Here is a 15,923-nt window from a genome sequence, read left to right on the forward strand (position 1 = left end):
CCACCCAGATACCATATTGAAAAGCAGAGACATTACTTTGCCAACAAAGGTCCGTCTAGTCAAGGCTATGGTTTTTCCAATGGTCACGTATGGATGTGAGAGTTGGACTGTGAAGAAAGCTGAGCGCCGAAGAATGGATGCTTTTGAACTGTGGTGTTGGAGAAGACTCTTGAGAATCCCTTGGACTGCAAGCAGATCCAACCAGTCCATTCTGAAGGAGATCAGTCCTGGGTGTTCAGTGGAGGGAATGATGCTAAAGCTGAAACCCCAGTACTTTGGCCACCTCATGCGAAGAGTTGACTCATTGGAAAAGACTCTGATGCTGGGAGGGATTGGGGGCGGGAGGAGAAGGGGACGACAGAGGATGAGATGGCTGGATGGCATCACCGACTCGATGGACATGGGTTTGGGTGAACTCCGGGAGTTGGTGATGGAGAGGGAGGCCTGGCGTGCTGCGATTCATGGGGTCACGGAGAGTTGGACACGACTGAGCGACTGAACTGAACTGAACTGAAAGCTGATGGTATGAACTCTACCTAATAATACTGAATATTTGATAGATCATAAATGAAACTCCATATTATTATATATATAGAAAAAGAATGACTGCATCGACACAAAAATTTTGATTTAAAAAAAGTCATATACAAATTATGGACTTTTTTGTAGCTTTAAAACCACTGACCCTTAATATTGTCAATTATACCCCACCTCCAAAAAAGCACTATACCATCTGTAGAGTCAAAGCTATCATTTTTCCAGTAGTCATGTATAGATGCCAAGAGTTGAACCATAAAGAAGGCTGAGTCCTAAAGAATTGATGCTTTTGAATTGTGGTGCTGGAGATTCTTGAGTCCCTTGGACAGCAAGTCAAACCAGTCAATCCTAAAGGAAATCAATCCTGAGTATTCATTGGAAGGACTGATGCTGAAGCTCCCAATACTTGGGCCACCTGATGCAAAGAGGTGACTCACTGGAAAAGACCCTGATGTTGGGGAAGATTGAGGTCAGAAGAGGGCAGCAGAAGATGAGACAGCTGGATGGGATCACTAACTCAATGAACATGAGTTTGAGAAAATTCCAGGAGATGGTAAAGGACAAGGAAGCCTGGTGTGCTATAGTCTATGGGGATACAAAGAATTGGACATGACTTAGTGACTGAACAACAAAAAGCACTATTAATGTAATAGGTTTGACAAGTTCTAGATTTTAATGCTAAACATTGTTTAACTTTTTTCTGGTGGGAGTTCATCTCAGTGATTTGTAAAAGGTCTCTGTACAGGAAGACTATGTATCCTTTGATATGTTGCCATTATTTTTTCTGAATTGTTTAGGAATCTTCTATAATTTAAATATTTACAAGTAGAGGGATAAGAACACACCCATGGTGCTAACTACTGGATTCAAAACCTTAATGACACTTTCTGGCTAAAAAAACTTCAGCAAATTACTTCATCAGAACCTGTCAGTTTGTATATGAGAAGAATATGTAATTCCATAGGCTTTTGTGAGGATCCATTTTTTTTTAACTCATGTAAGTTTAGTTCATCTACCTAAAGTGCTTCGACAGTGCTCAGCACATACTAAGCTTAATGTAACTGCTGCTTACAGTGATGACGATCACAGGTAACATATATAGAGCCACTCTATTTCTTTAGTCTTGTTTAGTAATTAAAAATTTGTTTAGAACTACCTCTTTATTTGAAATACTTATATTAATAAACCAAAATTTCCAACTTCTTGTACATGTTGAAAACTTTCAGTAAGGATCTCTTGGGTACAAAATATGGTCACAGTGACTCAAAATTAATTTTAAGAACAAAATATTATTCTAAAGCCATACTAATCTTGGAAATCTAAAGTTCTCTTTTTTTTTAATAGCAAAAACACAAAACAAAACCACCATCATGTTTAAGTTTTTTATTTTGCTAAAATGTACAAATAGAATACAACTACCACATTTTATGGTTTCTAAACATATAACCACTGACGGTTTCCAAAAGATGCTGATGTTCCTCATAGTTAAGATGCCTGATCTTCTGTGAAAGCCCAGTGTACCTTCCTCTCTACCCACTGAGCCAGTCTATTTCAGAAGTCTTGCCGTATGTTTTCTTTGTTTGCCTCTCCGTGTTGCTGCTTCATTTGAAAGAGCTCATTTTCTAACTGTACAATAGTCCTTTCAATCTCATAATTCTTACTGACCAGGGATACCCAGCTAGAAAAGAAAACACAGGGGAAAATTACCTAAAGCGAAATTTCTCTTACAAGATGTTTATAGTATACACATAACTATACACATTTATAGTACACACATTTTTAACCAGTATATATATTTTTAACCATAATACTAACCTTCACTTTTAGCTTTACATTTTCAAAAGCTGAGGCACAATTAAGGAAGGAAAGTGAGTAAAGGGTATGTATATAGGACCTCTGCACTACTTCTTAAATTGCATGTGAACCTACAATTATCTCAAAATAAAAAGTGTAAAGAAAGAACAAATCAGAAAGAGCTGAAGAGATATGAAAGAGTGATTGAAGTTAGTATTTAATTGGGTTAGAAAAGGATAGAAGATAGGGCAAAGGCAATAGTTAAAAGTGATGAAGAAATTTCTACAGCTGCTAAGATACAATTCCACAGATTCAAAGAACCTTCCCCTTCTACCAGAAAAAAATCTCTAGGACAAATGAAACAAACACACATGTACATGCAGATTATATCAGTTTGAAGAACAGTGTGGAAAGATGCAATAATAGACTGATAACATGGGGTACTCAGAGGATGAGGGGAAGGTAGAATAAGGACAGTGGTGTGGGTGATGGAGGCAGGGAGATCAGGGAAAGAGCAAGTCAAAATAGACATGATTAAAAAAATGACTATATTCAGAGATTTGTACAAATTTATTTGCGTATATGAAGAACAACATTAAGAAAACAAAATATATAAACAAAGGGGAAAAACGCCTGAGACACACACAAATGATCAAGAAAGTAAGGAATTCCCCTCCTTTAAGAGTTTAAAAATAGACTTTTTTTCCTTTTAAAAGGCAGAATTCTATTCAGAACAGAAGTAGTGGATGGAAAACAGGGGGCTCTAAAATCAGAATAAATTAGCAGTGGTTCAGTTTTGTGTTTGTAACTCTAACTTTCTTTCAAGCCCATACTTCAGAAACAGGCAGAAGCAGTGAAGACTGGGATTCCGGAAAAGCATTTCTTTGATACTTGTGGCACTCTATTTGAATACTGTTTTAATCATATTGTTGAATCTTGATCTTAACATGTGCCAAACAATTTAAAAGGTGATGGAATTACAGATACTCACGTTGACTCCATTTCTCTTAATTTAGATCCAGCTGTGAGTTGCATGTTCTTTCGTTGCCAGTTTAAGTCTTGAATATGTTTCCTGTTTATAAAAAAAAAGTTTATACAACCCACCTACATTCTAACGTAAGACTAAAATCAACAGAAAAGTCTGTAATTAATATATCTTTAATTGCTTAAGAATGGATAGTCCCTCCTTCCTGCTTTTCCTTCTCTCTGATAACTTTTGCTCAGTTTTTGGTGAGTATTCTTTCAGATACTTTCCTGTATGTGTATATGCATACAGAGATTAGGGTGTGTGTGTGTGTTTAATTTAATATAAATCATATTATACATATTATTTTACTACTTTTCCTTCTAAAAGTATCATTTCAATAATTGCAAACTTGCAAACTGCAAATGACCCCAGAGAGATGTTTTCAGATCTCAGGTCTATTTCTTTTCAACTCAGGTAGGGCAAACCCAACACTTAACAGTGGACAGAGTGGATCATCAATTATTTACTCTTATATGACCACAGTCCAGTGGTTCCTTTTCCTTCTTATTGTATTTACTAAGGATTCACCTAAACTTCATTCTAAAATAGAAATAAAAACAATTTACCTTAACTTCTGAAGCTCTTTCTGTGCGTGCTCAATCATATGAACTAGATTTCTAAAAAAGAAAATCAGATTAATGTACATTAAAATCAAATAGTGCTAACTAAAAGTATACTGTCTAGTTGACACAAGGCCAAGTTTTTCTGCTAAAAATAAGCCAGTATTTTTTGAGCTCCCTGTGCCACATCATGTTAGACACTCTACAATACTAACTTAATTCTCACAAGAGTTCTTTGAGGTAGACATCATTATCCCCATTTCACAGGTTAGGACACTATACTCAGATTAAGTAACTTGGTCAAGGTAACACACATGATTAAGCCTCAGAGGTGGATTCAGGTCTTACAAAACTCTTGAACCCAAGTTGTTTACTGATAATTCTGATTTCGTGTACTTATGTCAAGTCTTAAACTGTTATTTTCTTTACATGGAGAAGGTGAGGGAGTATCTGATGAGTATACTTGTTTCATCATTCATGTGTGTACCTCCTTTTATCTCTGTTTCTTCACCTACATTCAGTGTGTCCCTCTCTCCTCCTGTCTACTGCTAACTGGAGAGAAGAAAAGAACTGTTGTGGAAGGCTGCAGGTTCAGATTCCAGTCCAAATCAGCTTGAACCAGCAGAGGGGAGACGTTCAGTTAGACAGAGTTCCCTGCAATTATCATTAGAGAAATGACTCAAGGGTAGAGTTCAATCTCTCTCTTTTCCTAAACTACAGCTTTACTAAGATATAGCTCACATACCCTGTCAATTTCTCTTAAGGCAGTAGAGTCCATTTCAACCATACTGGCTCTGCTAAACTCTTGCTCTAGATTCAGGATTATTTCCGGGCTTTTGTGGCTCAAATTCCCTGCTTCCCTTCTGAGTTAATTCTCCTATCTCTACCAATTGATTTTCAGAAACTAACTCTAATTCTATAGAAATTTGGTCTTCAAACAGTGGTGCCTCTCCAGGCTTACTTTCAGCTCACCCCACTTTGACAATTATTCCACCCTGGAGACAATAAAGCTTAGTACTGTATTCCTGACCTCCGACCATTAATAGGGAACTTTCCTTTGAATCACCTCTTTCTAAAAGCCCGGCTTATCTGTTGTTTTCTCCCTTCTTTTAGCTTCCCTCTTAAAACACACAGGTCCCTCCTCAAGTATTCTGAATGCTCACACTGACCACACCGTACCATGGGAATCAGAAGACCTGACGTCTAGTCTCAGCTCTGCCCTAAATAGTTATGCTTCCTGGGATGGGCCATTCGATATCAAGAGGGCTAAATCTGTTTATGTGTAAAATCAAGGGCTGACCTTGAAGGTTTCCCTTCAGTTTCAAGTAAAGAATTCCCTCCTTATTAGTGAAATACTGTTTTTTTAAAAGTAGTTCTCCACCAAGACCTACTTAAAACTGAAAAGTTTTCTGCCCAGCATATTGGACATCTGTGAATCCTATCAAAAAAGAAAGAAAATTTACTTTTGATAAGATATAGTATAGTTCCTCTGGAGAAACATCCATTGGGTTTGGAGGAGACAAAATAATGGGCAAAAGAAAGACCGACACTAGAAAGTGTTACGCAATTAAATGGAAAACAGTGATGCGCACAGTGATCTGCATAGTTACTCAAAAGAGGGAGAGTAACAGAGGCAGAATTTTAATCAGGGAAGAAAAGGAAACAGATTAAAGTCATGCCTTGAGTAAGCTGAATTTGGACAGCATAGTTAAAAGGTATTTCAGGAGGAGGTAAGGCCTGAGTAAAGGCTCAGAGGCAGATTTTATCAGTTCAGTTCAGTTCCGTCCCTCAATCGTGTCCGACTCTTTGTGACCCCATGAATCGCAGCACACCAGGCCTCCCTGTCCATCACCAACTCCCGGAGTTCACTCAGACTCACGTCCATCGAGTCCATGATGCCATCCAGCCATCTCATCCTCTGTCGTCCCCTTCTCCTCCTGCCCCCAATCCCTCCCAGCATCAGAGTCTTTTCCACTGAGTCAACTCTTCGCATGAGGTGGCCAAAGTACTGGAGCTTCAGCTTTAGCATCATTCCTTCCAAAGAAATCCCAGGGCTGATCTCCTCCAGAATGGACTGGTTAGATCTCCTTGCAGATTCTATGATAGTCACCAAAGAGAGCACTAGACTTTTGCTTTGAATATCACGTTAAATAGCCTGGACCTTGCTTGGTCCACGCTGCCCTAGCAGAGCCCATCGGCCACCCCAGCGTCCGCTGCTACCGCAGCCATGGGAGTGCAGGTGGAGACCCTCTCTCCCGTAGACGGGCGCACCTTCCTGAAGCACGGCCAGACCGGCGTGGTGCACTACACAGGGATGCTTGACGATGCGAAGAAATTCGATTCCTCCCGGGACAGAAACAAGCCCTGGAAGTTTGTGCTGGGCAAGCAGGAGGTGATCCGAGGCTGGGAAGAAGGGGTTGCCCAGATGAGCGTGGGTCAGAGAGCCAAGCTGACTATCTTCCCAGACTATGCCTATGGTGCCACTGGGCACCCAGGTATCATCCCACCAAATGCCACTCTCATCTTTGACGTGGAACTTCTAAAACTGGAATGGCAGGAGTGGCCTCCTCCCCGAGCTCCCCGTTCCTGGGTGTGCCACAGGAGGATCTGGCGCCTCCAGACGCACACACCTAGTCTGTATGGAGCTCCTCCTGACGTTCCACTGCGCTCTGTAGAGGCGTCTTCCCAGAGGAATGTGTTCTGTCACCGGCTTTGCTCTTCCCCTTTCTCCTCGTATGTGTGTTGACCTGAGTTATATGCCATAAACCTCAAATTACTCAGTTTGTTTTTGTTTTGGGGTGAAGACTGAGTTTCAGTCCTTTGGATCTAGGTTTCCAATTAAGTATTAGTCAAGTATCAACAGCACAAGTAACGGGTTAACTTTAGACTAGGAATTGGTGTTGGGGGGGGCGGGGTGCAAGAATCTTTAGTTTTTTGGATGAAAGTTTTATCTATTATATATTAAACGTTTTTGCTGCTGCAAAGCCATAGCAGATTTAAGGCGCTTTTGAGGGCCAAATTATTCTCCAAGTTGAGAGATGTCCTCGGGTTGAGTTGAAAGCCCTACCCAAAGCTGCAGTGGGAAGGAGGAGAGCATTTGCCTCCACTGCCCCACCCTCACCCTCCTTGTAGACCCTCTGCCTTTTGAAAGCAGATCGTTTTCACTGAGATGTTGGACATTGCAGATGTCTGTTCCCTGGGCCAGCAGAGACTTCTGAAACCTTCATGGCCTGGCCTTTGTTTTTTTCTTCCGTCCTGTGGTTTTTCTAATGGATATCCAGGATTTTTGTAATCGCATAGCTATCCAAGCTCTACTTCCTAAATTTTAAGAACTTTAATCGAAAGTTAAATTGAAGGTGCTGTTTGCAGGCACTTAACACCCATGAAAGCGTAGCCATCATGACAAATCCTTGAGTGTTGTCTTAAGAAGATGATGCTGGTCATCACAGCTTCAGAATCTCCTGTTTTTTGATGCTCAGCCCCCCCTGCTGATCTCACAGTTTCCTGGCTTCTCCTTGCCCCCTCTCACCTCTTTACTGTCCTGTGTAGTGATTTGGTGAGAGAAATTGCCGTCCACTCCCCCAGCCTACCCCCACCCCCTGCGCTACACATGACTGCAATAAAAGTGCTTTATGCTGGCTTTTCTCAGAAAAAAAAGAAAGAAAGAAAGAAAGAAAAAATAGCCTAGACCTTAAGTAAAGAATAATTATTAAAGCTTTACAGCTTTAATTATGGAAGCAATGTTCAATCTGAGGCATCTCTTTCCCCCCTGCCGCACATCTATGTTTTCCTCCATTCCTAGAATGTTTTCACTCTCCTCTAAACATCTATATTTCACCCTTTTCTGAAAACCTTCTTCACTGCTGATGGGAATGTAAACTGGTACAGCTACTATGGAAAACAGTATGAAGGTCCCTCAAAAAACTAAAAATAGAACTATTAATATCATATGATACAGCAATTCCACTCCTGAGAATATATCCGAAAACAAAATGAAAATTGTAATTTGAAAAGACACATGCACCCCAATGTTTGTAGCAGCACTACTGACAACAGCCAAAACATGGAAGCAGCCCAAGTGCCCATCAACGGATGACTGAATTTAAGGTGTGGCACATATGTACACAGCAACAATGGAATTACTACTCAGTCAAAGAAAGAAATACTGCCATATGCAGCAATGCGGATGGTGCTGGAGAATATTATGCTTAGTGAGATAAGTCAGAGACAAATACTGTATGATACCACTTATATACAGAATCTCAAAAAATAATACAAATAAAATATACATGCAGAACAGAAACAGAGTCCCAGATATAGAAAACAAACTTGTGGTTAACAAAGGTGAGGGAAGCGGAGGAGGGACAGATTAGGGAGAAGTAACAGATACAAATTATCATATGCAAAGTAGATAAGCAACAAGGGTATACTGTATGGCACGGGGAATTATACCCATTATCTTGTAATAGAGTATAATCTGAAAAAATACCAGATCACTATGCCATACATCTCAAACTAACACGAAACTCCACTGTACTTCAATAATCCCCACCCTCACACCTCATCCTTTCACAGTGGACCTAATCCCTGACGTCCCCTTCTCTGGATCGCTGTAGCTTACAGACCACAATGCAGCGCACGCCTCCACACTGCCAAAATGCACCACCTGGGTATCTGGCCTAGAATATCCTGCCTCCTCAACTAGATAAAGAAAGCTTCTTGAGAACAAAAATCACGTTTTCCCACTTAAGAAATACACGCTGTTTTGGACTCATCTGTTCTCTTTAACCTCTTAATCGTCCTGACTCCACTGTCCCTTTATTTGCCTTGCAACATTCACAACAGAAACTGAATTGTTTGTTCTGCAGTTTCTTAAATTCTGGATTTTGCCCACAGATCCTTATGTGCCCACAGAAGTTTGATGATGATTATGAAAACTTGACAAAAGCTATTTACCATTTTGTGATTTTTGCTCTACTGTTTCAGGACTCATCGTCTAACAAACGGTTTTATGCAGTCATGAGGTTCAATGGCCTTAAACTGTTAATAGAAACGTGTGATTTTAGGGCTCAAAGAAGCCATGAAGATCATCTAACCACTAACTTTTACAAATTGGAAACTGAACCTTAAATACTACAGACAGCAAAACCTAAAGCTAATTATGTGGAAAAGAAATAGGAGTTCAGTAGCACTCTTGTTTCTGATGTTAAGTCTCTACTTACAATCAATTCTCATTATCTGCAGATTCTGTATAAGAGAATTTGCCTATTAACTCAAATTTATTTGTAACCCCCAAATCAATCCATGCAGAGTTCTGTGATCATTCATGGATGTACTCGAGAGCAGCAAAAAATTCAGAGTTGCTGGACATGCGCATTTCCAGCTAAAGCAGAACAAGGAGATACTCCACCTTCTTGTTTCAGGTCTCATGCAGCGATAACCAGAGCAGAGAGTGTAATTTCCAACTCTGGCAAGCTACTTAACACTTCTGAACTTTGTCTTCTCTTTTATAAAATAAAGGAATACAGAGCCTGTCAGGGTGAGTTGTTATAAAGTGTGTAAGATTATCGTCTATGTGAGATGTGTATATATATACACATGTATGTTATTTCTCCCAAATGCTGAAATGGTTCAGTATTTGCTAATTCAATATTCAAGGCCACTTTAAAAAGCAGAAAGCGCAACTAATGAGAGCTGACTGTATAAGCAACCCCCCACATTAACGATTATAGTCTACTACCAAGCTGTTTTGTAAATCAGACCTCAGAACTTGCTATTGCAATGTTACACAATAAATGTGTTAGGTTTAGGTCCCCTTAAACAGGTGGGATGGGTTTAAAAAAAAAAAAAAGGGTTCTTACTCATTATACACTTTCCAGGCATTGCATCCATGCTGGGACATTAGTTCCAGATTCTCAATTCGAACTGCCTGATGCTCTAACTGCGCCATAGAATTGTTTACACACTCTTGCCATGCAGTGATGTCATTTTTCTGACCAGAGGAAGGGGCTGGAAGTTCGTATCTGAAATTAAACAACAATGAAATAAAACCATATATTCCTCCAAATCTTTCTCTCTACTCCCAACAGAAGGCCTCATAGATCTACCCACACTGTAAAAACAGAAGACTGGAAAAAAAAAAAAAAGCCAACCAGAAGACTGAAGATAACACGTAGACCTTGCAATAATAAGAAGCGCATTTATGCTAAGAATCGATTTACAAATAAGGTTTAGCATTATGATATACAGTAACAAAAAACTGTTCACTTCATTGTGAAATGATACAATAAGCTACAGCCTACATTCACAAAAAGGACTGTTATATTGGCTATTAAATGTTACTAAAGAATACTTGGAATATTAAAATGTTTGTAATACATTAAGGGTAAAAAATCAGGATATGAAAAACTATGCTAGCATTTTGTAAAACACACCTACATCTATGCACCCTCCTACCCACATATCTACACCCCTCTAGAGAAAAAAATGACAAAGGTATACAATGATTTTTACATTTCACACTCAGTCTTTTCCCTATTTTTAATAATACCCAGTCCTTCAATACTGCCAATGTAGCCAGCAACATATACTCTTCATAAATCCCAGCTCATTACTGAGTTGTTACAAACTAACTTTCAATTTCCATTTTGTTATTTTTATTAGATACTGTAAAAACTTCACATCATTCCTATGAAAAATTGAGGGACACACAGCTGGGACTAAGAAGTAATAAACCACTTCGTTTCTTTTTTTTTTAAAGCAAACTTTACACATACATCATAAATGTATCATTTTAAGAACTTCAGATCATAACGAACAATAAGAAATATTTTACACTGTGACATAGTATACAAATACACAGAACTGAACAGAAGTTTCACAAAACAGTACTTAACTTTACATGCAATGCATTCGGATTTGTTTTTTAATCTTCCTTAAAAAAAAGTGCTGTGATGTCTTACTAAACTTCACAATCAACTGCTTAATGGATTATAACCTACTTATGGGTTTAAAATATGCTGTTATGAAAGAGCTACTACTGTGAAAACCTTTAGAGCAGAAGCACCTAGAAATGTGAGAACTAAGGAGCCTTGGAAGTTTTTCTGCTTTTATCATGTCAGGCCAGATAGGAAATGGAGCATAAGACAAGAAGAAATCCGGTCCTTTGGTTCTATAGGCTCAAATCCCTCTTATAATCTGTACATATACTGAGAGGATAACTCCACTGTTCACGTGGCCCTCTCCGCTCTGCCAGATTATATATTGGTTCTCATCATTTCAGAGTTATCTTAGAGCTGAAGGGGACCTCAGATGGTAAGCAACCCAATTCCCCATTTTAGAGAAAGTAACAATTGTCACCCTGCTTATTTAACTTATATGCAGAGTACATCATGAGAAATGCTGGACTGGAAGAAATACAAGCTGGAATCAAGGTTGCCGGGAGAAATATCAATCACCTCAGATATGCAGATGACATCACCCTTATGGCAGAAAGTGAAGGGGAACTAAAAAGCCTCTTGATGAAAGCGAAAGAGGAGAGTGAAAAAGCTGGCTTAAAGCTCAACATTCAGAAAACTAAGATCATGGCATCTGGTCCCATCATTTCATGGCAAATAGATGGGGAAACAGTGGAAACAGTTGCTAACTTTATTTTTTTGGGCTCCACAATCACTGCAGATGGTGACTGCAGCCATGAAATTAAAAGACGCTTACTCCTTGGAAGAAAAGTTATGACCAATCTATACAGCTTATTCAAAAGCAAAGACATTACTTTGCCAACAAAGGTCCGTCTAGTCAAAGCTATGGTTTTTCCAGTAGTCATGTATGGATGTGAGAGTTGGACTTTAAAGAAAGCTGAGTACCGAAGAATTGATGCTTTTGAATTGTGCTGTTGGAGAAGACTCTTGAGAGTCCCTTGGACTGCAAGGAGATCCAACTAGTCCATCCTAAAGGAAATCAGTCCTGAATATTCATGGGAAGCACTGATGTTGAAGCTGAAACTCCAATATTTTGGCCACCTTATGTGAAGAACTGACTCTTGGAAACGACCTTGATGCTGGGAAAGATTGAAGGTGGGAGGAGATGGGGACGAAAGAGGATGAGATGGTTGGGTGGCATCACCAACTCAAAATGGACATGAGTTTGAGTAAACTCCAGGAGCTGGTGATGGACAGGGAGGCCTGGTGTGCTGCAGTCAATGGGTTGCAAAGAGTCGGACATGACTGAGAGACTGAATTGAACTGAACTGACAAAAGTTTTACTAATAAATTAAAATTAAAGAATGATCTGAGCCCAGCTGAACCAAGAATAGGACTTACCGTTTCATACTGAGCAATTCAATTGGTTGTCGAGCAGCCAATCTTTCAAATTCATTTCTCATTATGTCTGTCTGACATATAAATTGAAGAATTATTTCCAAAATCATATCAACAAACAAATTAAAAACCACCAAACAAGTAACGGATCTAACCTACTTAAATATTTATACTTTACTACTGCCTATTATAATGGATCACCCCCCACCCCCAACTCTTCTCTGCAGTCAGTGCTCTCTAGAATGTGAAACATGCACAGACACAGACCCATTTCATATGGAAAGGAGCCCTCAAAGAAAAGCCGTTTTTGTTATTTAATCACTAAGTCATGTCTGACTTTTTTGTGACTCCATGGACTATAGCCCTCCAGTCTCCTCTGTCCATAATTTTCCAAGCAAGAATACTGGAGTGGGTTGCCATTTCCTCTAGGGGATCTTCCCAACCCAACAATGGAACCCATGTCTCTTGCATTGGCAGGTGGATTCCTTACCACTGAGCCACCTGAGAGGCCTCTAACAATCTTACTATTTTCGAAAAAATGTGGTATAGTTCTACCTCTTTAGGTCCAATGTTTCAGTCAACATTCTATTTCATTTAGACTAAAGAGTAAGCTAAAAAGGGGTTCTAGAAGTCCACATTCACTGTTTCGAAGTTTTGCATTAAGTATTTCTTCGTTGGAGAGAGCCTTTTCTGGACTACTGCTGAGCTTCACATTACTCTAAGAAAATATGGTTATTTAGTTTCTGGTAGAAACTAAGGCATTCTAGATAGAACCCTATGCACAGTGACAGAGTAAAAATTAACAATTAGGGAAGAAAGAAACTACAAATATACAGTACAAGCTGTCTTCAGCCGTGTAACATCAGAGCCCTTACCTAACTCAACATGACAAGTGACATATCTGAAATTTTAACTTACCTCTCTTCAAAGACTGAGGCAGCACTCACAGGGCTAAGTTATAAAAGGAATTCTAGGCATGGATGGCATACATTAAGCATTCATTACAACTGGCTTAGAACCACTTCATACATTCAGTGATAAATATTTGAATGCCTATTTTCTGTTTTACGTGATGAAAATACAGTGGTGAAGATGAAAAAGATCCCTGTTCATGAAGCATTCTCATCTCAGTTTAGACAGGCCTTCCTCAAACTATCTGAAGTAGTCACCTAGTCACTCTATATCATATTATTACTTTATTTCTCTGTATAGCTTTATCAACAATTTGGTATTTTCTGATTTATCTGTCTCCACACTCTAGAATGTAAACTCTTGTTCTCTAGTTGTTAAATGAACTAATGAAAGAGCAGTTTCAAAGGCAGGTTGAGGAGTGCTTAAGGTCTTGGGCAAATTAAGTAGCCTAAGCTCCAGTTTCCCATCTAAAAAATTGGGATATTAAACATATATAGTTTACACAGTTTTTTTAGGACTGAGATAGTGAGCGCAATATATTATTAGCTTCCACTATAAAATGCGCTAGATAATCAGTATACTAATTATAAAGACAGGAAGCATAGAAATAATCAGTATACGAACTATAAAGATAGGAAGCACAGGTTGTATCTAAGAGAGCTAAACACAAAACTGGCTCAAGTATTTAAGTTTGTGACTGAATGCAATTATCTGAAACTTTCAGAAATCAAGCTAATAAGGACTCATTACTGTCCTTAGTTCTTAATGTGGTAACATCTATATTTGGGTAACAACATCTAGAAAAAATCATGGGAAAACAAGCGTGCCAGTAGGAACATCTCTCTCCTACTTAAAACTTAACCATTATTTTTTGGAGTCAGTGATGCTATCCAACCATTTATCCTCTACCGCCCACTTCTCCTCATCAACTCAATGGACACGACGAGTTTGAGCCAGCTCCGGGAGATAGTGAAGGACAGGGAGGCCTTGGTGCGCTGCAGTCCATGGGGTCTCAGACACGACTAAACAACAATTAGACCCAAAACAGTATTTTGGATGGGCTTCCTTTGTAGCTCAGTTGGTAAAGAATCTGCCTGCAATACAGAACACTCAGGTTCGATTCCTGGGTTGGGAAGTTCCCCTAGAGAAAGAAATAGCAACCCCACTCCAGTATTCTTGCCCGGAGAATCCCATGGACAGAGGAGTCTGGCCGGCTACATACAGCCCATGGGATCGCAAAGTGCTGGACACGACTTAGCGACTAAACTACCACCCACAGTATTTTGGTTTCACTTCTAGGCTAAATATCTAAACGGTTTGATATGGTTCACTTAGATATTATTTGTCTCTACAAGCAACGACATACATTAAGTATTTAGGCTTTGAAACAAAGGCCAAAATCCTGTGGCTCTCAGAAGCTTAGGTAATTAGGCTTTTGTGTATTTAAAAAAAGCCTAGATCACTTGTTTTATACTTAGAGGAAGAGGATCCCTTTGAGAATTTACGCAAAAAGACGTAACACTAATTTTTGCATTGTTAGGTCAGTCTGCGGAGCCCTAGGAAGTCTTGTGGCTCTCAGAACTCTGGAGAAGGCTTATCTATGCAGCTATTTTCAACTGACTGACATTACTGACAACAGGGTAAGTAGCAGTGAAGCAGGAACACTTAGCTGGAATTTACAATTCACTTTTAAATGGCAAAGGCTCCCTATCCAAAAGGGTTCACTGTGCGCTGGGCTCAAAACATCACACTTACCTCAAAAGCGGAATAATCCGGGGCCGTCAGGTAGCTTAGATAGTTCTTCGTAGGTCGGTATCTGCGAGTTTCCTCCTCCACCAACGCCGCAGCCTAAGGACGAGAAGAGGCCAGGGTAGGAGCAGCAGATTGTTAGGCGCTTCTTCCGGCACTATGGGCCAGCGAGCGCTGAGCCAGTTACACAAAACCCCGAACTTACCGCTTCGCGAACACCAGGCGCTTCATAACCCTGATCAAAATACGGCAGCGCATCCACCACAACCTCCCCGGCCACCAAACCAGTGCCCGCCATCCTTAGGTTCACCGGTGTTTTCTAAGTCTACCCGGGCTCAGGTTCACTTCGATATTCCAGTGCCCGACGCTAACGTAATCACGTCACCTGCGCCCGACACTAACGTAATGACGTCACCCGTGCATCTGCTTTGGTGCACGCCCAGTTGCTAATTCTGAGGGCACGCCCGCTAGAAATTGCCCGGCCATTTTTTGTTTTGGTCGGATATGACGTCACTTCGTGGTTTCCCAGAGTCCCCGTTGCGTCTGTTTCCTGTTCCCGCTTGCTGCATCTTTTTGTTGTCGACCGGCAACGAAGTGCGGAGGATTTGGGGCTTTCGGTTTCGACCAGGATGTTGGATAGCATCACTGACTCAAAAAGAATCTGGGAGTGGAATCCTTTAAAATTTTTGGAGGGAACTGGCTGCAGGATTTGGCGGGGAGAAAGATACTGGGTTCCCACCTCGGCATTACTCCCGTAACCTTCCACCTTCTTCCCTTAAACTTCTTTTCCTTTGCAGTTCCTTCCTGTATTCCCGCTATTCTTTGTTCTCGGCGCCCTGAGGAGCTTTGCAGTGAATAAATGCGGGGAGTGGGCTCTAGTCCAGTTAAAATTGCGAGGCTTTAGGCCTGCTGAAGGAAATGAACCTGATCTCCCCGCCCCAGGGCGAGACAGGTGATTGCACGTTAATCCCATCTTTTAAAAAGGCCGATTTTTGCCGTCTGGGCGTGTCTAAAATCCAATCATTTTGC

General features: G+C 40.2%; 1 protein-coding gene and 1 pseudogene across 1 annotated transcript; one reads left to right on the forward strand and one right to left on the reverse strand.

Moving 5' to 3' along the window:
• On the reverse strand, window positions 1,906-15,296 carry BCAS2 (breast carcinoma amplified sequence 2). Its single transcript, XM_018045943.1, has 7 exons — window positions 15,100-15,296; window positions 14,901-14,993; window positions 12,237-12,307; window positions 9,780-9,941; window positions 3,925-3,975; window positions 3,323-3,403; window positions 1,906-2,215 (listed from the first exon to the last, which is right to left on the reverse strand). The coding sequence occupies exons 1-7, from the start codon at window positions 15,190-15,192 to the stop codon at window positions 2,089-2,091; spliced, it is 678 nt and encodes a 225-aa protein (XP_017901432.1). The 5' UTR covers window positions 15,193-15,296; the 3' UTR covers window positions 1,906-2,088.
• Window positions 5,991-7,344, forward strand: LOC102189535 (annotated as a pseudogene).

The sequence above is a fragment of the Capra hircus genome, chromosome 3 (assembly GCF_001704415.2).
Source record: "Capra hircus breed San Clemente chromosome 3, ASM170441v1, whole genome shotgun sequence".
NCBI lineage: Eukaryota > Metazoa > Chordata > Mammalia > Artiodactyla > Bovidae > Capra > Capra hircus.

Bases quoted from the DNA above. Each gene is read 5' to 3' on its own strand.
- BCAS2 (XM_018045943.1), bottom strand. From the start codon at position 15,192: ATGGCGGGCACTGGTTTGGTGGCCGGGGAGGTTGTGGTGGATGCGCTG. The intron at 12,308-14,900 runs GTAAGTGTGATG...TTTATATGTCAG, and splicing joins CGGATTATTCCGCTTTTGAG to ACAGACATAATGAGAAATGA. The intron at 3,404-3,924 runs GTAAATTGTTTT...TTTTATAAACAG, and splicing joins AAAGAGCTTCAGAAGTTAAG to GAAACATATTCAAGACTTAA.